The sequence below is a fragment of the Maylandia zebra genome, linkage group LG18 (genome assembly GCF_041146795.1).
Source record: "Maylandia zebra isolate NMK-2024a linkage group LG18, Mzebra_GT3a, whole genome shotgun sequence".
NCBI lineage: Eukaryota > Metazoa > Chordata > Actinopteri > Cichliformes > Cichlidae > Maylandia > Maylandia zebra.
The window spans coordinates 11,286,213-11,313,021 of record NC_135184.1 but is presented as its reverse complement, the minus strand read 5'-3'; the positions used below and the strand labels follow the sequence as shown (position 1 = coordinate 11,313,021).

Below are 26,809 nucleotides of genomic sequence, written 5' to 3'. Positions count from 1 at the left end.
AGAAACGGCTAGCTAAACTTAAAAAAACAACAACAACTATACTCTGCTAAATTACGATTAAAACCATCAAATTTCAGTTTTTTTTAAATATGACATTTTAGAGTGTACAAATATAACTTGTAATTCATCTATTTAGAATTCAGTACTTACTTAACTCACCGAACACAGTCGAGGGCAAACACACCTCTTCTCCCACGAAGCCACAAGAATCCAGAAACTGTTGCGCACGATACGAACATATGCTACGGGGTTGCCCTTGTCTGTCTGAATGGTCTCAATTCAAACAGGAAGGATGTTGAAACTCATTTTTACATGTTACACAAACTTAATATTTTCTGTTGTTGATTGATGACAAAAGTATTTTATTCAATATACTCAAACATTTAAGTTAAGGAGCTGTTTTTTAATTTTTGTGTTGCACTGACTTCTAACATTGATTATTCAACTCACTGAAACGTGTACATGTAGGCAACTTACTTTTTTTAGCAGAAAAATGCTTTTTTGTTAAGTTCTACCGACAAACACAACGAATATTTTTTAGAGTGTATGCTGATTCATATCTCATTCAATTGCACCAGCTACACTTTTTACATTTAAACAGATCCATGCAAAAATTAGTACGGAGTCTTAAAAATATAAATGCTCTCAGCTAGCAGTTTTAGAGCACGTAATTATGCACCGACTTGTGCTGATTAAAGTCCTACCAAAGCATTTTTCTAATTAGGACTTCAGTGTGAACTGAAAATTTCAAGTTGTTTCTGACTGAGATCTTTAATTCAGAGAGCAGAGAGCAGTATGTAAGTTATGCTAAACATACTGTTACAGTTCATAGTTAGCTTTTGCATTTCTTTTCATAAATTACACTTCAAATAAAACTTTATTTATATACTAATTAATTAAGACTAGATGAAGGTCAATCCAAGGTAAAAGATGGACAGTACTTAAAGTGTCTCTGCAGACCTTTTTTATTTTTACAGCCCAGTTTTTCTGTTTAACTGGAAGGAAAAGTGGAGAGTTTCAACATAATATAGTATTCAGTAAAGGTTTATACTTGTTTTTATACTTGTATTAAGTACAATTGTACCCAAAAATTGCCATTTGTTTCATTGCTTATGATGAATTGACATAAGAAATTCACCAGTGTTGGACTGTTTTCACGTGACACAAGAAGTAAGCTTCATACTTAGATGGTGAGCTGTTATTGCGTTTTCTATCTGTTTTGGCAGGTCCGGATAGTTTCTTCCAGCAAAAGCCTCTATTGCTCTGATTCAAGGGCACGGATGGTGCCAACACATATACGGAGGTTGCAGGCTGTGCATGCAGTGTTACAATGAATAACAAATTATGTAGCAGTTGAGGTCAAGCACTCGACATAGAGACACAATTCTTTTCTAGTCTCCCCAAGGAGATGTTCAAACAGTTAGATTTGTGACTTTTTTTTTTCTTGAAGTCACTTTAACTTTAGTCCACCTCCTTGTAATCACCTAATATTTCCTTCTAAACTGTTCTGCATTCAGTACCATAGCCTGAAGCGTCCTACATGTCCCAGGGCTCAGTAAGAGCTCCTCAAGCACTTTCAAGTGCTGACATGCGTTTGAACTGAAAACTCCCAGTCTGTCAGCACTTCACTCTTTCCCCACAGTCTCTTATTTCCATCCTCCGTAGCTCTGTGCACCTCTGGCTTCAGAGATGAAGTCAGCATCTTTCACATACGCTGTTTACCATAACCCTTTGGCTATACTGTACTCCATCCTGCATTCCCTGATGAGAAGCTTTGGTAGGATGGCTGCTCCCCTGGTAGACGAGCAGCACAATGTATCAGTGTTTAGAACTGTTGTCTCTCTCTGGTCCATTCCTGTCGCAAGTTTAATTTTCCTCCTCACACAGTCCTCTGAAAAACCAAACAATCAAACTTCCACATGTTGGTTGACTGTGCATTTTAAATAGTCTGTGAGTGAAGTGAGATAGACCGTTGACCTGTCATGGGTGCATTCTAATCACTCCAAGAACCCTGGGGAACAATATGTTGGTTCTCAGCATTGATGGATTGATAAAACTGCAGTAAAATGTCCTTCAAAAAACCATTCAAGTACTGTAACTGTCCATCCTAATCTGTGATTGAATGTGCGTATCGACCCACCATCTCCCGTCTGAGCTTGGATATACTCTGTAACCATGAAATTGATTAGAAGAATGAGAAAAAAATCCCAGTTAATGATTGTAGAATTGCACTTGGTCAGTGGGAGTGAGAGTAAAGGTGTTTGCATGTCTTGCACTTTAACCTCTAACAGGGCAGTGATGGTGAAGCTGGACCGAGAGGACAGCAGGGTATGTTTGGTCAGAAAGGAGATGAAGGACCAAGAGGATTCCCAGGTTTACCCGGACCCATTGGACTGCAGGTATTCCCAAAATCTGAGGAAATCTGAAACTTTTATATCTATATTTTGACTGTCTAACTCTCGTTCTCTAAACGCATGACAACCAGGTCACGTTGAACAGTGCCTCATAGGTATGTTCATTTCTTTCCCTTGTCAAAGCCATCCAGAGCAGAATGACTTCTTCCACACCCCTAAAACCGACAACATTTCATCTCTCCTTACATCATTTACATTACATCAAAACAAAGCATAATTTATTAATGCAGCCTTGACTCCTAATAGCACTTTGTATTGCTCCTGGGCAAATAATGCTTTTTCCCCTTCAAGGACTTTTCTTAGCATAGACTGTGCTAAAAAATCCATCACCATTGTGAACATTTTTGCATTTGGCATTTTGCCGCAACATTAGTGGTGGAGGAGAGACTGCCATTGGTTTTTCCACTCAGGCTACATTATTATCATGTAGTAAACCGCTCCCCTCTAGTACTCTCAGGTCTAAGTAAGAGACCAGCTGCTGTGGTATTTGACCAAGTATTTAAATCAATGTACGGTAAATCCATTTATCTTTTGCAGATGTTTTTTTAATGGGCATATTACAGTAAAGATAAAATATTTGGTCCTTAGAAGATTCAGAAAAAAAGGACAGCAATTTGCTTTCAATGAGAATGTCAGGGGTGTTGTAGGACTTAGACCAGGGGGTTAAACATAAGGCCCGGGGACAGATGCAGCCCAGCAAACACACCAGTCCAGCTAATTGGACAGTATGGATGTTTTTTGCAGTGGGTTCATAGAGAAAAAAAGACAATTTTCACTTATTGACTGTAAACTTTATATTTTATAATTATGGGACACAGTGAACAATGAACTACCAGAACTTTTATTATGTAGTGTCACTGGTCTGGCCCGCTTAAGATGAAAGTAGCCAAAATGTGGCTCACAATGTAAAATGAGTTTGAATTGACACACTTCTTGTTTTGCATATATAACAAGTGACCTTACAAATTACTGGTGTGTCTGAAAATTGCTTTATAAAACTGGACTGGCATATTAAATATACTTATACATGACAGTAATATTTTAGGGCTTTTGTCAATAAGTAACCTTCATTTTTGGTTCCACCTCCATGCACGTTTACCTATGTCTACTTCTATTTTAAATTTAAAGCACAACCAACAAATAGCACCATTATTTGGTTTGATATGATCAGAAGTGATTAATGTTAGCTCAATTTATTTGGATATTGCACATGTGGATAGTTTAGTTTAGGCTAATTTGGTTTATTCAGAAGGTTAGCATTAAGGTTACCTTATCTTCTTAGTGGAAAACTTCAAGGGAACCATCAAGCTAGTTATAACTAAACATCGCGAGAAAAACATAACAAACCTGATCATTTTGAAGGCATTCGTCTCCAAGCATGCACTTCTTATTTATTAAATTACCAACAGCAAGTCTCACAAATAGCACCACGGTTATAAGCCCTTATAGCAAAATAGCAGGTAAAAATATCAGCATGTCACCTATAAAACATCATACAAATATGAAATAGTATAGTAATCAAGGATATAGTAATCCTTCACTATTGGTTGTTGTGCATTAAATTCTTTTTTAAAAAAAAACTTGTTCTTGTTAGTGTTGTAGCTGTAGATGAAGCCAAAGCTGTTTGTCGCTGAGGCAAAAGAGCCCTAATTACATTTGACCATAACAAGTAAACTTAAAAGTGAAGAAGTTTTTCCCATACATAACTGAGAGTTTGTAAGATCAAGAGTGTTCATGTTACTGTTGCACTGCTCTATTCAGTCCTCCCTTACTCAGAACTCCACAGAGTCAAAGGAAGAGCGAAGGGGTCAAGCGTTCGCTCATTTAACCCAGTGAACCGAAGTTTTGGGAACTTGCTTTGGTGGCAAAGAATAAAGAAACGGCACACTTTAGAATATCTCAAAGTCAATTATCCAAGGACTCACCGAGGATGAAATTAGAGCAAAACCCTGCTGGTCAATAGGGCCAGATAACGTTGTTATTAAGTGCAATTGGCTTTTAATTGGGCATAATGCACTCGATCTCAACTCTTTTAATTATGTTTGGCTAAACTGCCCTTCAATAGATGGCAGCAGCTGCTGCGAGCTCAGCTCTTCAATGCAATTATCTGTAGCATTAATGATTTTTGACTATGGGGAATGAATGGCTCCAGTCTGAAAGCCCTCCATCATTTGGGGCCATGTTTGCCGTGGAATATTGGAGTCCTCACTGAGCGCAAGAAATCTTCAGATTAAGAGGTTAAGATGGGAACATAGAGGAGAGTAAATATCAGATTTGATTATACCAGAGTGTGCTCATAGCTCAGGGCTAGTGTGGAAAATAAAAGGAAATGGCAGTCATAAGTAAATATTTATTGATTACATGTGTTTGAATGATGCTTGTTAATTCAATCCGGGCACCTATTTTGATATCAGTTCGAATATACAGTTTAGAAACAAGCCTGAAAGTCCGATATTGATCGACGCCTGTCACTTCAAAGCATTAGACATGGAATTGTTTGATGCTTGATTTATTTTCCCATTTGTACAACTCTTGTGCTTTATTACCATGTCTAAATCCCAGTCACGCTCTGTAATAAATAAGCCTTTCCTGTCATTACAAAGGTACAGTAAATCAACAAAATGGACTGAAACTACACGTATGTTTTTGCAGTGATCGATATGCATGTCATTTTCATTTTAGAGTAACTTATCATTACCGCTGCTTTCCACCCACCTTATGATTATGCATGCTCCATCACCGGAGTTAAACCAACACAACACATAATATCCATAATTATGCCAATACACAATAAGCTACAACAGCAAGTGAGAGCTTCTTCATTTCTGTTAAAGATCCTCCTTCCCAAGGTGTATTCATACTGTTTCAGTCAAGCATGATTGAATCCCAGAGCTGGATAATACGCATCGCCTCGGCTGTCCCCTTTGTTTCCACTTTCCTGTGGACGTAGATGGATGGCGTTTCCACCCTGCAATTTACACAGGCTGATTATACCCAAGCCTCCAATACCCTTTAATTACAATAGGTGTCCTTTTTGACTAATTGTGTGTTTACTCGCTGGGGTTCTGCTTGTATTAATGCATTCTCCATTGCGTTGCACACTACAACCCCACTATTCAATACACATCATCTGAAAGTACCTGTTAATGAGCAGCAAAATTGTATGTGTCTTTACGTTAGTGGATTTTCGAATGTGCAGTTTTGTCTCGAGTGCTGCCTCGCATGACCTTTTCTCTGAGTTTTGAAAAATTTGTCTGCTTTCCAGGGTTTGCCCGGCCCTCCTGGTGAGAAGGGAGAGAATGGAGACGTCGGACCAATGGTGAGTGCAGCTCTCTTTCGTATTGTTTTCACGAATAAGCCAGTGAAGTGAGAAATTGTGCTGATTGTTTAGAAGTTCTGGCTTGGAGCTGAGTCTGGCGGCTCCACCAGCTGCATAGCATATGTAAAAGAACCGAACATAAGCATTCCAAATATTTAAATTTGCGTGTGGTCTGTTTCTGTGCACTGTGTTTTGCATCGTGTTTTATCATGTATTATTTGTTCACTCTTTTAAGAGTCAGAACAAACAAGCTTTTGCATGAAGGGCTGTTTTAATCTCACACCAGCACTTACACACGATAAACACAGATGCAGAGCAGCTTAGTTTTTTCTCTCCCTGTCTGTGTCTGACACTGACAAGGCACAATAAAAAATGTGGTAAACTACAATAGTGGGTCTGACATGTCTGTTGATGTTGTTGCTACTGCATCTGCAAGTAAGACAGCAGCTATGACAATGCTATTATTAAAGTTACATCCTATAAAAGAAGAAAACAATGTGTTAGAGTGAAGAAGTGATCGCTGAAGGGGGCCGTTTATCCTTATTTTGAACTCCATATTTTTTATGTTAATTCTCCGAGAGTAGCTTTTACCTCAGTGCTGCCTCTCACTTCATACTCTTTTTGAAACAACGCGTTTTAATGCCCTTCTCTTGGGACACTCTTTCTTTCTTCTGATTGGTTGCCTCTCACCAACAAAAGGTTTGAACAGCAGTCGTATGCCCCAAGTTTACCTAATAAAGGACATACGCTCTCTCCTCGCCTTTTGACAGGGTCCACCTGGTCCTCCTGGCCCCAGAGGTCCTCAGGGTTCCGGTGGAGCCAGTGTAAGTTGATATTTGTTTTCTTTGTCCTCCATTAGGCTTCAGTTACAGTTAGCTTTTTTAAAAATTACAGCTTGTTAAACAATTTCTTTTCATAAGATTCTTGTACTCACTGCTGTCTCTGTGATTTATCTGCAGGGTGCACAAGGTCCTCCTGGGAGTATTGGTACAATGGGAGGTGTGGGTGAAAAGGTAAGAACCAAATATTGCTCATATCTTTTTCAGCTCCTAGAAATAAAATTCTATCTTTTTCTTTGGTAAGTTTTGCCTGAAATTATGTTCGTTATATTTGCCGTTTCTCTTTCCACTTCTCAAGGACACTGCTATTAAAACACAAACTGAAAAAACACTGAGTTGTCAGTTGATACGCTAATTAGCTGATAAAGCTGGACTGTTTGATGTCAGTGTGATAATAAACTTTTCACAAACTAATTCACATATCACTGTGACATCACAGGGAGAAACCGGCGAGGCTGGCAACCCAGGACCACCTGGGGAGCCTGGTATCGGAGTAAGTGCTCTTTCTTGTTTCAATCTAGACAGCGTTTTTAACATCAAAGCCATGAGAACTGACTACTTATACACATCTAAACAGAGATTGCCACACAGTCTAGCACTCTGCGTTCTTGTGCAACTGGGACTGTTTTAACAATCAACCTATAAATATTGCTTAGCACAGCTAATTAAGTTGTGTAATTAGATGACACTTCAGCTGTCAGCTGTTCTACGGTCCCTCTAAGTATTTTTTACCTCTGATTAATCTAGTTCAATGTGTAGATATGCTAGCAACCTGAGGGCTTTTAAGCAGATAATTAGCTCAGCCGTATTTGCTACGCTCCACCCTTGATTGTGTCATTCATCTACCATCACATGCTAGGCTGCAATAAGGGTAAAATTCTGAATATCTTATGTTCTGTGACAAAAGTATGACATTTGTTGATTACATTTTTATGGCGATTTCATTTACATAATATGCATAAAATGTGTTCTATGATGCAGCACCTTGTGTTCGCCCGCAAACAAGGTCTCAGCTTTCCTTTCTTACGGTATAAAAAAGGAAAAGTTTTCACAGTAGTCATCCCGAACATCTTAGATCAGAGCTTTGCCATCAATCCAGACTAAGCCACTGCTTCTGTAAAGCAAGGGACACCTCACCTTGAGTCTGTCAGGATGTATTGACGTATCCGGTTGCTGCCTCGCTTCTGTGTACAGTGACAGATAGACTCCAGCGCTGCACGTCACAATGAGGTCAACTTTAAAGATGCCATGCTGGCATTTGCTCCAGCATTGCTCAGCTCTAGTGGACCAGTTAATGATTCTGGGCTTGTAATTATGCTTCAACTGCTGCTCTGAGTCATAGCCAATGCTTAAAGATTGCTATTACTACAGTCAGACACTATGCTGGACTAATTTGCTTTATCATCTGCTGGATAAAATAGAAATTTTCATTTGAAATAGATGCTCAAAGTTCAGTCAGTTGGGCTTTTTTTCAGTTTTCTCCTCTTCTGGGCAGTTTTGTGAAAGTTTTGATGGTAGTTGGAGTGACAGCTTTAATAACATGTTTGACTTGTTCCATATTTAGTATCCTATTGTCAAAGTAGTATGGATGGCTCTTATGTGGTCTTCATGGTGACAAGACATTGATTTATATTTCCTTAGGGCCCGAAAGGAGAGACGGGTGAGAAGGGAGAAACTGGGCCCCCAGGAGCTGCTGGACCCGCCGGTGCACGTGGACCCCCTGGAGATGATGGTCCCAAGGGTAACCCTGTATGTCAGCTGCACAAAAACACATACACGCATCCATGACTGATGCACTATTAGAGCTGCCAGCGACAGCGTCATTGTGTCATATTTCTCAGTCGAGCTTTCTTCTGCCACAGCTGTTGTTGACACAATGTCAAATATGTGAAGCAAGCTCACTTTTTTCAATGCCTCGATGTGTCTGCAGGGTCCTGTCGGCTTCCCAGGAGACCCTGGCCCCCCTGGTGAGCCTGGTGCTGCTGTAAGTGCTGCATTTATCCCTCAATCAGTGGCTTCATGTTTGCAGTATCACAGAATTTGATGTATATGCATCATAATAATTATGGCTATGAGTTAGTGGATTTTAATGATTGTCAGTTAACTCGAAAACAAAGAAAATATGATCAGTTTTTCAGTATTATAACTTTACCTTTTCTTTTTATCTGTGAAAATTCTTTTTGATATTATAATATTGTGTCTCAGGACTATAATTGATTAATGGTGTTTTGTCTGCCTCATTTGTGTATTTTGTTTAGGGTCTGGATGGTTTGCCTGGAGACAGAGGAGATGATGGAGAGGCTGGGCAGCCAGTAAGTCCAACATTATCATATTACTGTAAATGTGAGAGAACGGAGCAGGATTTACTCTTTCATTAGTTAGTCGCAGTCTTTCTTAGAGTTTAACATTAAAAATAACAGTAATGGAAAAATGAAGATAAAATTTCTAATAGTGTCTATTACAAACAATTTCAATTTACTTCTGCTGTAATATATACAGTTTACAATGAGGAAGCTCTAGTAATAACACAGTGAAGTGAGTGTAAAAGAGACCAAAAAACTGTTTCATATCCATCCTTTAAAACTGGGTATCTCTTTTTACAGATGTAGAGATATCTCATTATGTAACATCACCCTCCATTTTTATGAAGTGGAGTTAAGTGTTCTGTCTATTCTACTTTAGGGCCCTCCAGGTCCATCTGGTGAAGCTGGAGTACCAGGACCTCCTGGCAAAAGGGTGAGTACATTTCAAAAATGATGCATGCGATGATACTTTGATTCGAGGCACAGCATTCTTAACATGCTTAGTGCTACTTTACTATCCACGGCACGGTGATACATATTTATGATCACATACTCGGGTCTTTAATTGATCCATGGTTTCACAGGAAATTTGTTCCGTTAGTTAAATCCTAGAGTAACCAGTAATTTCCATGAGCAGTCATACTGCAGGACAGTATTGGCGTATTGTGAATTTGACTGGCAGCAAGAGTGAAAGAGTAGGACTGCTGCTGCTGCTAATGTCAGTAAATGAACTTGTCACTATAATTTCAGGCACTCTGCACCCTTTCATTCACACCAGAATTCAGCTGAGATTATTTCATTTCACTTGGGCTGCTTTTTTTATGATGCCTTTCAATTACGGTAATAATGTTTTACAATTATCAATAAAGCATGTTGTTAATGTACCATATTAAAAGCTGCCACAGTGTGACAAGAGAGAAGGACACTTTCATATTTCAAGTTCTTTGGGGTTTTTTGTTTGGTTTTTTGCCAGCAGTGTGGTGCCAGTGAATATGCCCAATCAAGCACCGATTCCACACATTTCCAATTCAATTTTATTTATAAAGCACCAAATCACAAGGTACTTTATATTGTAAGGTACAGACCCTATAATGATACAGAAAAAACGCCAAAACTCATATGATAGAGGATTTGGCATAAAAATATTGTGGCACCACAAAATTGACTCCCTCAAAGCTGTAACAACTGACCTCAGTGCCTACGAGATGGGCTGTAGGACAAAATATACCAATGATTAGGAGATAGCACTTGCTTTTATGGAAATTTCCAGAGTGTTTCATAGTAATGTTACATAATATTTGTTAGGTGGTTCTGAAAAAGGCACCAAGTCAGGACTAATTGAATGCCAGCATCACCACTGGCACAGATTAGTGGCAGAAAAAAGTATATTTATATCTACAGCTAAGGACCTCGAGGAATAACTTTTGCTTTAAAATGAGCAGTCTGATATTGTCACAGGGGAGAAACATATCTCAGTGCCATTTTTCTGTACTCTTTTTTTGAGCAGTATTTTGACTGCAGGAATTGTGATTAAAAAGCTCTGATATGGCTTAAACACATTCATTTCTCAGTCCTATCAGCAACAAAGGGCTTGTGTGGAGATATTGTACAGCCCTGTGGGTTCTTGGACAGAAAAATGATCACTGGATAGATATTGCAGCATTATCTGAGATTGAGGGTTCCAAAAACTATATCTACCTGTGGTGGTGGTGCTTTACTGCTAGAAATGTTATTCGTTAGGCATCAGGCGCAGTAGTTTGGATGTTTTAGATGCGATTCTGTGTCTTGGGATAAAATGGATGCGCGTGCATTTTAAAAACGTTGGCCTGGTAAACATTTTTTATCCAGAGAATTTGTATTCAAAGGGGTAGTTTGGTGGTGGCAGAGGCTGGAGAACAAATTAGACCCCAGTTGCATGTCCATATTAATAGACTTAGCGATATGATTTTTCATCCTTCTCCAAGGTAATTCTGCGTTAGTTTCTTGCCCAATATCTCCTCGAAATTGACTCAGGTTCGGTGCTCAATGATGCATGTGGCTGCTTGCCTACATTAGCACACATACGCACGGGTGCACACACACACATGGCCGCATCCACACAGTCAGACACACATTCACTAATGCACATACGCAGTTGCCAGTGCTTGTAACCTACATTGAGGACTGGTGGCTTTTGTTTGGTCTATTTGATTATGGGTTGTAATGGCAAATGTCAGCCCACTTACAAGGTTTTGACCAGAGGCTGTTTGGTGAAAATGCTGGTGCATTTTTATCTCAGTATGTTTGGAATGTAGGACAATTTTCTTGCAATGATGTTGCCTGGTACTGCGTAACTCAAGGTCAGAGCATGCTTCAGATAAATAATTAGTATGTATATGAAACTGCTGTGTGTTTTGCAAATGTTTGATCATTTTACTTTTAGGGACAAAGTCAGTTGGTGTGTGCTTTTTAGCAGGTTTTACAATGATTTGTTTTCCAAGTATGTGCTTACAAAATCCTCATATTGTTTAAACTTTGTTTTTCCCAGGGACCCGCTGGACCAGCAGGTCAGGCAGGCAGACAAGGAGAAAAGGGATCTAAGGTAAGTTAGAGAAAGTAGGATTTTGTAAATTATAATCGTGTTTTGAACGGTGTTAATATATACTGTTTAATTTTTTTAAAAGTTTGGGTAATTATAACTATATTACAGCATTTAACCTAACTTATGAATATAATAAACGTGTTGATCCTATGAAGTATGAAAGCTATTTCTCTTACTGATGAACAAAGATTTGTCATCTTAATCTTCACCTTCAGCTTATATAGTGATTTTCAACTTTTTTGAGTACAGTAATTTGATTATGTTAATATGTCAAAATGTTAGCATGATTTCAGTTGATTTCACTAAAAAAGGCTAAAAAAATCCATTGTTCACGACCACATGGCAGATAGACAAATCTACTGAATAGCTACTGAACATAGTGGACCATTTAAAGAGTAAGATATTTCAGTCAGAATTTGGCAGAGACCAAAAACAGCCAAGGGATTTGCTAGTAAAAAAAGGACTCCACATGAGTAATAAGGCTGCTCCAAAACTGCTGGATGTGTCATAAGCAACTGTGAGCCAACAAGATTGTCACAATTCCTTAATGTCTTTCTTTGCATGTTGAAATAAAATGCCAAATTTTTAAAATATTTGCAAAAATGTTTTCCAGCAAAAAGAAATGTCTAGAAATTCTGGAAAGAACAAGCTACATCCATTCAAAGCTTTTGCTCTAACATTTTCTTCAGCTGAATTGCACACAAATAGACAAATTAATAGCAACAACTTATTTCTGAGACTGTCAACAGATTTGATTGTTTTGTTAAAGTACACAATTTTCTGCACAATCAAAGATAATGATTGAAAGAGTTTAAAAATCATTGAAAGTTTTAAATTGTGTTGGGGTTTTTTTGTACACAAATCACACGGTTTAAAGAATTGCACAAACAGAAAACATGACAAATATCACTTCTTTTGTATTTTTGTCAGTCTCCATCTCTGACTTATTTTCAACACACGCACACACTCACAGACGGACATATGGACAAAGTGCACATTCTATCCACACTGAGGTAAAGGATTACACTTGATTTGACGGAGACAAGCCAAAGCCTGCGTGGTGATCCTTGAGTGTCAAATCCAGGCCTAATTAGTTGTCAGAACAATCTAATCCGCTCCGCCTATCATCCTAGTCAATATGACATCTCTGGAACTTCAATACATAAAAACCTGTCGTTCCTGCTCAGAGACAGCAGATGTGACCTGGTAACATTTGGTCTGTTTTGACGTCGCAAATCCTCAAATCCCTCCACTCTAAGCTTTTGCAGCAGAGAACATTCAGAATATCGAAATGTATGACTTTGAGATACAGGATTAGTTTAATTATCAAGTTGGACAGAGGTCATATAGTGTTGGTACCACAGGATTTTGCCTGTTAGAGCAGGGCGATATGACCAAAAATATTTATCACAATATACTTTTGAAAAGTTGCGATAACGATATAACTGACGATATAATTGACACTAGACAAAATACTTTACAACTCCTCAACTTTATTAGTGCAAAAAAACAAAACATCAATGTATTTTCACTTTAACGAGCAGCTTTTTTAAGTGCATTAAAGTTATATAAAAAATTAACAGTGCAAATGCAAATTCCTTGTTGACAGTTTAACGAAAAGGCATTTCCAGTGGAAATTGGCCGACATATCCTCAGCATAACCATGTATAAAATCCACAAAACTTAAAAAGAGGTTATACACACAATACGGTAATATTATGTTGAAGCACAGTACGTATCACTCCGCGAGGCACCTGTCTACCATAGCCGTAATGCTCCGACAATCCATCAAGCGGTGTGGCTTCGTAGCTTAGCAAAGACATACTGAAACATTTGACAGATTTTCAAGCGCCGTGTACCACATAAAATCGTTTCGAGGTCAGTAAACACAACCAGAATTCATACATAAGGCACATGGGATTATAAGGGGCACTGTCGATTTTCAGAAAAATCAAAGGATTGATTTTAAGTGTGCCGTATTTTCCAAAAAACACGGTAATAACGACGACCTGCTAGCATGCTCTACCAAAAATAGTGCTTTGTTGTGTATCTGACGGATGAAAGCTAAACCAGTTCCACACCACTGAAGTTGCAGCATTTTTACAAACCAATTCTGGTTCATCCGTTTCATTCAACGATCCACTTTCGCTCTTCTCATTCTGCGTCGCCGCCACGTGCGTATGTAAACAAAGGCACTGCGCATGCGTGTTTTACCCATATTCTATCGCGATATTTCATTTTCCTATCGTTGCCCAACATTACACCGGTATTACCGTGAACGGTATGATATAGCCTATTGCCTGTATTGCAAAGCAAAGGTCCCTGCAAAGTTTTGACAATTGCCAGAATAAATATGTGGGTTCTTGTTTTGTTTGGATCTGCTACCCATGGCTGTATATAAGTGTGCATAATATCCAAAGACCATCTGTTTTATACATTTGATGAGAAAGTTAAATACAGTTAACATGGATTTGTTTGTTTTCTTTTTCTTTCTTTTTTTTGCCTACAGAATCAGAATCAGAATCAGAATACTTTATTGATCCCTGGGGGAAATTATTTTTTGTTACAATGCTCCAGAAGTTTGCTTTTCAAACGGTACACTACTCGTGAATGACTTATGAAGATGATGATAAGGACTGATGTTACTTTGTTTTACAGGGAGAAGCTGGAGCAGAAGGACCTGTTGGGAAAACTGGACCTGTGGGACCCCAAGGTCCCCCTGGAAAGTCTGGTGCTGAGGGTCTTCGTGGAATCCCTGGCCCTGTTGTGAGTGGATCTTTGATAATCACATTTTCTGCACCATTATACATTTTATAAGCAAGTATTACTGGCAAATCTCCTAATAATTGTTTTATTTAATTATAAAAAATACTATTTTTTCTTATTTTCAGGGTGAGCAAGGACTCTCTGGTGCTTCCGGTCAAGATGGCCCTCCTGGTCCTATTGTAAGACATTTCCTTGCACCGCCCCCATATAATACTTTAATATCTGGAATATGAACTGCTTTCTAGTCATAATATTTATAAATCAGCCATTTTCAACAGGATTGTTATGACACAATAAAGTTTTTGGTGTGATCGTTAGTTTTGTAGCTCTGCAAAGAAGATACTGAATAGTAAACACAAATGCAGAGACCAGTGTCGGCTGTCATTGTAAGACAGTGTGAATTCATTTCACACTGACAGTTAGACTTGACAACCTGATTCTCTCTCCACAGGGACCACCTGGACTTCCTGGTATGAAAGGTGACTCTGGATACAAGGGAGAGAAGGCAAGACATTATTACGATGCTAATCTCAAATTGCTTTATTTTATATTTCTTGTGTCTGCTTATGCACCTTATCTGAAGCTCCCGAAGTAAGCAAATATCTCGGCCTGTCTCTTTGTTCACACTCCCAGTGAGAAGAAGAAAGGCTCTGATTTGTGAGGAGTCTTTCACACAGTGATTTAATGCAGTGAATGAATATGTATAAGCCCAATAATATCATCTTCGTAATGGTCATTGGTTTAATGCCAGCATGCAGTAGTCAGAAGCAGATGGTCATAACATTGCTCACCAGCAGGTGCTGAGACAGACCACCATTGTTAAATATGATGACTACAATAAACACACTAATTATTTATATGCAGAAATAAGACAGCGTTAAGGCCATCTTGCCAGTCATTGTGAACAAACTCACATATGAATTAGCATATTTACTTTTCTTGTTGGTCGTAAATGTACAAACATTAAAATATTGCCGATATGAAAATGATGTAACATAATTAGTAAAAATATCTTCTTTTTGAATTGATTTCGTGCCCCTTTAATATATTTTGATTTGGCTTCTTCTTCTGGCTCTAGGGTCACCCAGGTCTAATTGGTCTAATTGGACCTCCTGGTGAACCTGGAGAGAAGGGAGACAGAGGTCTTCCTGGACCCCAGGGAACTGCAGGTGGCAAGGGAGAGTCTGTAAGTATCCCATAGAGTCATTATATTAGCTTATACAGTAAATGTGAAGCCTGTTAAGTTACACTGAACATCAGTTTGTTTGTGTTCTAATAATTATTCTTGTACTGCCACTTTGTTGCAAATAATCAATAATGAAAATGGATTATCTGTCACTGCCTTTACTGCAAGACATTTTGAGTTGAATAGATACGACTTCATATCTTATTTTACACATCTATTCACTGCATGTTGATTGACATCATTTATTTTAAATTTTCAGGGCATTAATGGTCAATCGGGTCCTCTTGGCCCTCCTGGTCCTCCTGGAATTTCTGTAAGTTACAAATCTTGCCGAACAAACATGTTTTCCATCTTTGATTCAGTGTTGTTCACCTGTTAATATTGCCTTAATTCCCTTCAGGGTCCTCAAGGACAAAAGGGCGCAAAAGGATCAACTGTAAGTTGTAATCTTTCTTCTGCATTGTTTTTAAAAGAAGAGGCTTCCTTTAAATAAAATAAATCAATGATGACTTTTGTTTTCAGGGTTCAACTGGTCAGAAGGGAGACCCTGGATTGATTGGGCCACCCGGACCACCTGTGAGTTTATTGTCATTAAATTATACATTGTACCTAATGCTCATTAACATTACATTACATTAACAATAAAGATTGTTACTAAACAGTTTTTCACAAACTAAAATTAGTGAGTTGCTGGTTTAGTAAATCATGGGGATTAATCAGCAAATATTTTTCTAGTCTATTAATTACTGTGGTAATTTCTAAATAAAACATGATGGCATGGTTCCGGCTCCTTAATTGTAATTATTATTGTGAATGAAGTACTTTGGTTTTGAACAGTTGCCCACAGGTCATTTCTTCACCTTGTGATTTGTGAACTTTTTAGACTTTTGTACTGTTAGACAGAAAAGTGTAGTTTACAAAAATTCCACTTGACCTTTAACCTCTGTGCTGCAGGGTCCACCTGCTGATGTCATCCAGCCCCTGCCTATCCAGCAGTCTTCCCGAAAGACCAGAAGGCAAGCTGAGATGCAGGAAGATGAGCCACTGGCAGACTACGGCGTTGATGGCGTGGAGGGAATGGAGGATGTTTTTGGATCTCTCAACAACCTCAAACAGGACATTGAGCGCATGAAGTTCCCAATGGGCACCCAAGATAACCCAGCCAGGACCTGCAATGACCTGCATCTTAGCCAGCCTGATTTCCCAGATGGTAAAATTGAGATTTTAACATTTAGTTATATATTATAAGTGACTTATAGTAGAAAAAAATGTGTATTTCTACATAGTTAAGCAGTCTTTTTCAAGCTGTTCATCATACCACCTCCTTATGTATGTCCCTGTTTCTCTCTTAGGTGAATACTGGATTGATCCAAACCAGGGCTGTATAGGAGACACCATCAAAGTGTTCTGTAACTTCACAGCAGGTGGAGAAACCTGCATCTACCCAGACAAGAAATCCACAGGGGCAAGTGACATTGACACCTGATTATATACAGTTGAAGCCAACATATTATCCTTTTCTCGCAGTCAATCAACAATTGATCTGCTTTATTATAATAATAATAATCATAATAATAACACATTATAATTACATAGCCCTGTTCAGTAGGGTATTGACAAAGATTAGTGCTATTTGCAGTTATATGTTAAATGTCTGTTTACAGCAGTGGCAATACTAGCACTTTACTAGTTTGGTAATTCATTTAATTAATGTGTGATATTTATTGCAGGCTAGAATATCTAACTGGCCTAAGGAGTCTCCAGGTTCATGGTTCAGTGAATTTAAGCGTGGCAAAATCGTGAGTCAACCCGCACAGCTCTTATTTTCTTTTCTATTACCTCCCAGTAGACATTCACATCCTTTTCAGATAAGTTTTTCAATTTTGCTCCTCTATCATATTGTCTTGCTAACAGTTACTCTTTCCCACCAACATCTCTCCTTTCTTCCCCTGTTATACATCTCCCTCTCATATGCTTTGCATTTTACCTTTCCTCAATTTCCTTTTGTTCCTCCACTTGTTTCCTGTTACTTCATTTTTTCATTCCTGTCTCATACTATTTTTCAGCTTCACTCACCTCACTCCATCTCTCATTACCATAATTATATTTCTTCTTTCCAACTTTTACCACATCCTTTCTCCCTCTCTCAGATTTTTTCATTCTCTCCATGTTTCCCCAGTTAAGCTACGTTGATGCAGCAGACAACGCCATCAACCCAGTGCAGATGACCTTCCTGAAGCTGCTAAGCTCCTCAGCTCGGCAGAACTTCACCTACATTTGCCATCAGTCTGTGGCCTGGCACGATATAGATGCTGACAGCTATGACAAGGCACTGCGCTTCCTGGGCTCCAACGACGAGGAAATGTCTTATGACAATAATCCCTTCATCAGGCCGCTGATGGACGGCTGCTCGGTAAACACTAATTTTCTAACTTTCAGTTTGTAATTAAACTTTTTTTCTAAATCCCATGAAATCCTATTAATCCTCACAAATATGTAGACTGCTGTAGAGAAATCTTAAGTAATTTTTATCCTGGGGAGAATAGAGTAAGAGTGAGATCAAGTGCAAGGTTAATAGACTCAATGAGGGCATTTAAAAGTAGATACATGCTATAACTGGATCAGTTAGCACTGATCTTTAACTAAAACGAGAGCCTGTTTCAAAATGGTGATCAGTTTAACTGGATCCAATGAATTAATTCTTAGTGAAACACATTTTGCTGTGTGTATAGGAGGTCTACGGAGTGTCAGAGGCTACAGCATACATTGATTAACAAATTTATTAGACCACTGTCACAGAAACAGAAAAACACAACTATTTTACAAATCTGTCAAAAACTAAAGATCAGAGAGTTCACAGCGTACCGTTTTTATAGCATAACTTTCAACCACCAAAACAGATTAATAAACTTTAACTCGGCATCTTGATCAAAACGTAAGCATAAAAATTGATTTCTGTAATTACTGATATTGTTAATTTGGGACATAAACCTTACATTGGGTTAAATTTGGTAAGCACTGTATAAATATGTATTAGACTAAAAGGCAAATGTCACTTTAGGTTTCACTGGATGTAATCGATACTATAATTATAGAATTCAGTACGTGGGTACGAATTTTTGTAATATTACATGTAATGTGTTAGCTATTACAATTTAAACTATATTTTTTCCACTATTTTGGAGTTGCATTAATTTAATAAGGTTTTTATCAGGTAGCTTGAAGACTAGTTTGTTGATGTTGGTTGTTTTTTTTTGTTTGTTTTTTCGCAATGTTTGACTAATAGACTAATTAGCTATGAAATTATTATTTGTTGTTTGTTATTTAATCAGTCAGTTGTTTCAGGAGTATCGTGTGCCAAAACCATCTATATTTTAAATAATGTTATATTATTTAGTACCTTGCGCTAACATTCAATTCAATTCAATAAAACTTTATTGATCCTGAAGGTTGACCATGAAGGAAATTGGGTTAACATGGTTAGTTTACTTTACTTGAACCACCTTAACAAAATATCTGCCTCCCTGTGCGCCCTTTTGTGTTTGTAGGCGAAGCAGGGCTATTCAAAGACGGTGTTGGAGATCAACACTCCCCGCATCGACCAGTTGCCCATCATTGACGTCATGCTGAATGACTTTGGGAAATCCAACCAGAGGTTTGGCTTTGAGGTCGGACCTGTGTGTTTCCTTGGCTAGACACACCCCTGCTCCCCGCTGAAGGACAGGGTCAGAGGGTATATATTAACACCCACATGCTGAGATCTGACAACCTTCATCTTCTCTCCCCGCGAAGCGAAAGCCTGTCTTTTCTTTTGTTGCCAAGAAGATCCACTCCAACAAGGAGAAGAAGAGTCCCCCAGGCCCTGTCATGAAAGCGCTGACCAGGGGAAACTGCTCCTCGCCCTTGTAGGGCCAGAATCACATGACTTTAACTTACTAATGGGAATGACATCAGGAAAAGGACATTTGATGCCATGGTGGACGGTGGCACACTTACAGCAGCAGAGAGAGGCTCCACTCCCCCTAAGCCCAATCCTCCCTCGTCCTTCCCCTACAACCACGCCTCCCTCTCTCGATGCTCCCGGTGCTGCTCTGAATACAACCACAGATGTGCTTTTGTGCAGAATCACAAAACACTCAAGGTGCTACAAATTTTTTTTTGATTAAACTGTAATTATTATTATTATTATTTGTACAATACTGTTCCTTTATGAATCCACTCTAAAAACCTGCATGTGCCCCGCCTCTGAAATTTTCAATAAATATTTGGTAAACAGCATTAGAATAAAACCTATTTAATGTCTGTTAAGAACAAATCTGATGAGAATTATTTTTTATTTTATATTTGACAAGAGCAATTTGTAAGTATGACGTAATCTTTTTGTAAATAACACAACTTTCGGAACTTTTATGTGATTAAAAAGAAACTGGAACACCCAACACAAACACCATTTTTTATTTTTTTTGTTTATTAAAACTCAGTTTGGAAACCAAGCCATTAAAAACAATTAAACGGGAATATAAATATTACAAAAAATGGCTTATTCTTTAAGACAGAATTTATTCCGTTAGATGCCTCTGTTACAAATGTGGACACATTTGGCTCTTCAGCCTTGTTTATAATCAAGTTTGAATACTTGATTGTGGTTTCTAACTTTTACAAAGAAATAATTCCAAGAAAAGCCTTGTTCATGTTTTCTTTGTAACAATGGACAAAATGTTTTCATGTGCCTTGAATTGTTCATTTAAAAATATTAAAACTGGATTCTCAAAAATGTCTGTGTTGCTATTTGGGTGAAGAAATAAGTAGCGATCTTGTTGTGATTCTGCGCTGCCTTCTACATACTACCTTAACTTGGCCATTATAATTTAAGATTAGTGAGGATTAGTGGTTCCAAGAGTTTGGGTTCATGTGATTGATTCTGCCGAGCCCAGGCACTGTGATCTCTTCCAGCTTTTCTCTCTGACTCAGATTTGACTTTGATCAAGATCTGTTTGCCTCTCCACATCGTTAGCTTAAAGCTATGATAGCAAAGACTTCAGAACCGCTTTGAAACCTGTGTAATAGCAGTATGTTTACAACCTATGTACAACTGAAATAAATGTCTGGTGCTTTGCCAAATTCATGTTGCAATCATTTGGATCCACTTACAGATAAAACGTCATTTATAGAAAAATGAATTTATTAATTAATCCAACCAGTGTGTGTTGCTAAAATCCACGATTTTGCAGTGCATAAAATCGGAGATCTTGTCAACATTGAATGACAGTAGTTTCCTAACTGTACCACTGGCATCTATAGTAAATACTGAGGAAATGTTAAACACCAAAACGTTACAATACTTACCTAAAAAACAACATGCATTATCAAAAAATGGGAAAAAGAGAAAGCACATCTACGACCAAAGCTACATGTTTTGTCCAACAACATGCTGAGTCAAACCTTTAACCTCTTAAAACGGGCAGCAGATATGTTTTGAGAGTTTGATATTTCAATTTCTTATTTTTACTGTAAAATAAAACGCTCACAGAGATCACAAGGCTGCAATTTACAGCACAACCCGCATAATGTAGACATAATAATAGCTGAGGACTGCGTGCTGCTAAAGTGTCTACAACAAATGCAAATTGGCGATAATTATCTTTTCTTCCCAGGGAGTTTGTCATTTTAGCAGTGGTGAGTATGAAAGAACAGATTACATTTATGATAATGAAGCACCTAAACCATTGAATACGTTTCACAAAACCAATGTGACAGACCAAATATGACTTCCTATCTCACAGAAAACAGGAACAACAACACAAATGTGGTATGTTGTGCAGCTTCCCAAGTGGAAGGGTTTGTTACTAAAAGCGGTGCAGGTTAAGGTTGTGAAGTTACAGCACAGTAAAGAGGCAAAAACAGAATGATCTCATTTGTGATTCCAATTGTTTTCATTGGGCTGTTTTTTATTATTATTATTATTATTCACTTTATGACAGACTTTGGCACAACACATGTCCCTATTTATTTAAACGGCGTCTAAATGTTGCTTCTGCTAAAGTATATGCAAGCCATGTCAGCCATTTTTCCCTCTAAAGTAATTGGACACACTGACAAAAGACATTTTTATTTTTAAGTGTGATTAAAATTCCTTTGTAGTCAGTGACAGCCTGAAGTCTGGGACTGATGAATATTGCCAAATGCTGAGTTTCTTCTTTTAAGAAGCTTTGCCAGGCCCTTACAGCAGCTGCCTTCAATTACTGCTTGTTTGTAGACATTTCTGCCTTCAACTTTATCTTCAGTAAGGAAAAAATATATATACTCAACTGGGTTAGAGTCAGTGGGGTTTGCCATTTCATTTCTTTTCCTTGTCTTTCTTTTCCTCTTTGATTGCTTTCACTGTTTTCTGCCAGTTCCCATCTGTCCTGTACTGCAGCATTTGATTGAACAGAAAATATGCTATGAACTCCACCATGTATTGTTGACGTAGCTATTTCTAAAATTTCTCTCTGTAAAATCATTGGGGGGAGGGGGTCCGCCTAATCACAGCCTTCTTCCCTCGCATTGTCACCTTTCTGAACCTCATATTGAGAAGTCTAATGAACAGCTACCAAATGCAACAATTGAAATCAACTCAGAACCATTCGCCTCTGTAATTTTTCATGAAATAATGAGGGAACCAGCTACACCTGGAACTGAAGCTACTTATCAGTCGTTTTTCCAATTACCTTTGAGCGTGTGAAAATGAAGGGACCTTGTAAAAAGTGGCAGTAATTTCTGCACTTCAGTCACGTCTTGACTGCTTCATTCCAAGTTCATTCTCAGAGACAAAAGTATGAAAAGAAGAAAGGTGAAAGGAGTTAGGGTTAGGAAAAAATACTTAGTTGATCAGCTCGTTGAGATTTTACTCTTTAATCAGTCATGTGGAGAATAAAGAATCTAAAATCCACTTATTTTTTCTTAGTACACAAACTTCTGTCCCACAATATTGTTTTCAAAGTATTGTTTTTAACCATACAGAAAAGCTACAACACTTTTTAGAGGCCTGTTTTCGTTCTGCTGTGTGAATCATCAAATCTGTTTACAGAGCTTTCTGTGTACTTCTCAAATCTGAATGGCAAGTGGAAGCGCATATGGTGATGAGTCATCACCAAGTTTGTTTTCCTGACAATTTCACTTAGCTAATCATTTCACATTTTTTAAAAAACAATATAGGGTCACCTATTTTCCATTTTTAAACATATTTTCCTGTGAACTTCAAATGTCCAGTCAGAAAACTGTAGGCTGTTGCTGGGGTATGTGGGCTACTTAATCCCCCTGCCAAAGCCAGCTAGTCACAGCCAATCTGTTAGGATACCTACAGTGTAACGGTCAACATGCTGAAAACGTTCTGTCCAAACTCCAGAGCTGCTGTGGCCCTACGGTCATATTTGAAGAGGGAGAATGATGGAAGTGAATAAAGGAAAGGGATGTGTTGTCTATTCTGAGGAAGTGTTAAATTTTCCACCCACTATTCTTGTACATCCTCTCAGCCCATTTAATCCTTTCCAGGGTCATGAACAGCTGGACCTTATCACAGCATGAATTAAGCCTGAGGACAAGAAAAATTCTGCTCTGTCTGAGGACTAACACAGTGAGACACGCAGTCACATTTGAGGCAATTGACAAGTCAGAATCTCTGATTCACCTTAATTGTCTGGTTTAAAAAGAGAGTGAACAGCTCCAACAGACACAGATGCAAAAAACAAAAGAGTACACTCTGAGCCACATCAACACACTTATTATTGTTGCTGGTATATTTACTAACACAGTATACAGCAGTGATGGTAACCTTAGTGTGCTTCAGTAATTCAATACAAGTAGTTTATTCTAGTGTATAGATTTAGTTTTCCCCAACACTTTCATTTCCTAAAATACTGAATGTTTAAATCCAGAATCACTTAAAATCACTTACTTTAATTAATGAGTTTGATACTATTTCAAGAAATCATCTAAGATCATCTATACATCTGAAACTACTCTAGCTAGAAGACAGCTGTCTAAGTATTAGGTTAGTTACAGGACGAGTTGATTTCTCTCCATTAAATGATTTAATGATACTGGTGATTTTTCACATGTGGGACAATAAAATTATGATCTTATAAATACGACAATTTAGTGAAGTACTGTATTTAATTGATAAATATCACAAATAAACACTGAAGACAGCTATCAGTGACAGACAAGAGTAGCTACATATCATCTTGCTGCAACTCCTTACCAAAGATCCAACTGCTTTAGCAGAAAAACTAAGTTGTACTAAAAAAGATACTCTGTGTAAAAGTTTAGAAGGAAAAGGGAAAAACAAAAAATAACAAGTGTGGACTTCACTGAATAAAGGGAGATAAAGCTGACTTGCTTAAAGTAGCTCACTCTGTGTAATTTTCAGCTTTTTGGAGCAGGAACACTAGAAAAGCCTGTATCGACTGGTGTCTCTTTTATAGCAAGATAATTGCTTGTTTTCTCTGTTGATATTTTCTTGAAAGGCAGAATTCCTAAAGAAAATAAATCTGCTGTGGTAATAGCATTAGCATTTTCAGTAGTCTATGGATTTCCCCCTCCTACTTCTGTATATACTCTGAGACAATTCTGAAAGTCTATTTGAAGTGAAAAAGATACCCTGGGCTCATCAAATGTCAAAAGCAATTTGAACTGAATTGAGCCACAAAGTAAGCAGCAGCCACTGTTAATGCTGGAGAGAAACTCATCAGAAATGCAGGTCAGGACTTACAAAACCCCTTTGTTCAAGTGTGCCAAGAAACTTCTGTCTATTTCTCCTGTCAGAGACACTTGAGTATTCCCTGTTCAAACAGTTTGACTAGGAAACACTCCAACAATACTGTGCTTCATTGCCCAACCCATCAACTCATTCCAACCTCCTGCTGACTGGTGATCTGAAAAGGGCCTGGAGACTCCCCTACTCCTCACATCTGCAGTTTATAGTGGCCGCTCTTACATCAGTATTTACTGGAGCACCCAGGAAAAAAAAACTGTAAAGCCAATCACCGCATCCTTTTGTGAAACCAAAAGTGTGTCTCAACACTTCTAGCATAAGATAACTTGGTACTGGCATAAATTTGCATTTGAGACCTTGTGTCTCTTTCAAACTGTCTATATTCCTTAAAAAGGAGGAAACACCAGTTGGCATGCAAAACTTGAAGTCTTCTTAGAAGGTTGAAGGTGACTCCTGCTGTCAAGGACATGCGCTTGTTGCAGACTGTGAACGGCTTCTGGGGGAAGTCTTGAGCGGCATTCAAAGAACACAGAAGATATGGCACAAGTCAAATATTATCTGAGCGAAATGTTTTTAGTATACTAGATGCAAAATAATTGCTATTATCTGTCTGGACGTTTTCAAATTGAAGGTGGGCCTCCTGATGGTGGTGGGAGTGTTGAAAGAAATGCATGAGGCAAAGATACTGCATGAGGGAGAAGCTCGTGAGTTAAAGCTACTGTGTTCTTATCGTATGTTGATCATGAATTTGTCACTCTAACATACATAGTCAGGCTGTTACAGTTGCAACACAACTGTAACATATAGCACTTTGAACATATGAAGTCATTTAATTAGTTTAAACATATACCAAAGCAATGGGGAACTGCTTAACACATGCACGCCAAGGAAAAGGTTGCTGGTACTCTCATTGGTCCTCTGATTGTCATGAAATTGATGAACCCATATAGTTGTGTAGCAGCCACAAACTAATTTCTTTAAATGCTGAAGAACATAGTACATGGTTTAGCAAATATGGAGAAAGAACAGGCAAGATGATAAATGATAAATGAAAGCAGCCTGAAGGCCTATAAAAGAAAATATAAACATAGCCTATTTAAGTCTAACTTCAAAACAGCAAATGTCTGAAGGTTTAAAGTTTAATAAACTTGACTTGACTTGACTTGACTTATTTACGCCAATGCGCTCTTCCACTTCTCAATTTAGAGGAATCAGCTTGAGCACAGAAGCCAAAGGAAAAAACACCCCAACTGTGTGAAGTAGTCATGCCTGTGAACTCTATTTGTGTGCATAAAGAATGCCCAAAGCATTATTTAATGGATTAATTGAAAAACAATGTGTCATGTGAAGGCATGTGAGAGACAAAGAGAGAGAGAGATGTCATGATAGTACTGTGTCAAAATATAGTACTGTGTCATAACATTACATATTTGAAGTTAATAGTATACACGCACACGCACACACATACATACATATATATATATTTCAAATCTGCATATTCACTATGAATCCACTGTTTGTTAATTTTATCTTGTGCTTTTATTTTATTGTTCTTATTCTGCCATTGTTTTACTAAGTGTTTTATCCTATTGTAAAGTGTCCTTGGGTGACTTGAAAGGTGCTCATAAATAAAATTTATTATTATTATTATTATTATTATTATTATTGTATAGTACCATATCACCCTATTAGAGCACTTCGCTCTCACACTGCAGGCCTACTTGTTGTTCCTAGAGTTTTTGTTCCTAGAGTTCCTAGAGTAGAATGGGAGGGAGAGCCTTCAGTTTTCAGGCCCCTCTTCTGTGGAACCAGCTTCCAGTTTGGATTCGAGAGACAGACACTATCTCTACTTTTAAGATTAAAACTTAAAACTCTCCTTTTTGCTAAAGCATATAGTTAGGACTGGACCAGGTGACCCTGAATCCTCCCTTAGTTGTGCTGCAATAGACTAGGCTGCCGGGGGATTCCCATGATGCATGGAGGTTTTCATTTCCAGTCACCTTTCTCTCTCACTATGTGTTAATAAACCCTTCTGCATTGAATCGTACCTGTTATTAATCTCTGTCTCTCTTCCACAGCATGTCTTTATCCTGTTTTCCTTCTCTTATCCAGCAGATGGCCCCGCCCCTTCCTGATCCTGGTTCTGCCTGAGGTTTCTTCCTGTTAAAAGGGGTTTTTTCCTTCCCACTGATGCCAAAGTACTTGCTCACAGGGGGTCATATGATTGTTGGTTTTCCTCTGTATCTATTATTGTAGGATTTAGTGTACAATATAAAGCGCCTTGAGATGACTGTTGTTGTGATTTGGTTCTATATAAATAAAATTGAATAAAATTAAATTATAGTATATATATATATATATATATATATATATATATATATATATATATATATATATAGTGCTAGTTAATGGGCGTAAATGGGCTTCCATACAACGGCCTCAAATTGATGATCAAGTTGGGTAGTAAAACAATAGCTTTATTCTATATCGATCTGACGCTTAAAGCAGCTATCAGTGCTTTTTCAGATCTTGTTTGCTCCGTGATTTTTTTTTAGTAAACAGGGTCTAGCCTTCAGTATGTTTCTCTGCTGCTCTCATAGTACCGTCTGGCGCGCCTTCTCTCTGCAGTGACAAAAACGCAGCAGC

General features: G+C 38.1%; 1 protein-coding gene across 1 annotated transcript in view; it reads left to right on the top strand.

Annotated features, from left to right (window-relative positions):
- col11a1b (collagen, type XI, alpha 1b) overlaps nt 1-20,529 on the top strand; it is an 83,042-nt gene extending 62,513 nt beyond the window's left edge. Inside the window, exons 46-67 of the mRNA XM_004555290.4 lie at nt 2,292-2,399; nt 5,680-5,733; nt 6,504-6,557; nt 6,693-6,746; nt 7,012-7,065; nt 8,214-8,321; nt 8,503-8,556; nt 8,831-8,884; nt 9,255-9,308; nt 11,403-11,456; nt 14,115-14,222; nt 14,348-14,401; nt 14,674-14,727; nt 15,301-15,408; nt 15,668-15,721; nt 15,809-15,844; nt 15,931-15,984; nt 16,363-16,618; nt 16,761-16,873; nt 17,139-17,207; nt 17,588-17,821; nt 18,957-20,529. Of these exons, the coding sequence (XP_004555347.1) occupies nt 2,292-2,399; nt 5,680-5,733; nt 6,504-6,557; nt 6,693-6,746; nt 7,012-7,065; nt 8,214-8,321; nt 8,503-8,556; nt 8,831-8,884; nt 9,255-9,308; nt 11,403-11,456; nt 14,115-14,222; nt 14,348-14,401; nt 14,674-14,727; nt 15,301-15,408; nt 15,668-15,721; nt 15,809-15,844; nt 15,931-15,984; nt 16,363-16,618; nt 16,761-16,873; nt 17,139-17,207; nt 17,588-17,821; nt 18,957-19,103 (1,935 nt within the window). The 3' untranslated portion in view covers nt 19,104-20,529. The remainder of the gene's footprint in view (nt 1-2,291; nt 2,400-5,679; nt 5,734-6,503; nt 6,558-6,692; nt 6,747-7,011; nt 7,066-8,213; nt 8,322-8,502; nt 8,557-8,830; nt 8,885-9,254; nt 9,309-11,402; nt 11,457-14,114; nt 14,223-14,347; nt 14,402-14,673; nt 14,728-15,300; nt 15,409-15,667; nt 15,722-15,808; nt 15,845-15,930; nt 15,985-16,362; nt 16,619-16,760; nt 16,874-17,138; nt 17,208-17,587; nt 17,822-18,956) is intronic.
- The last annotated feature ends 6,280 nt before the right edge of the window (nt 20,530-26,809 follow it).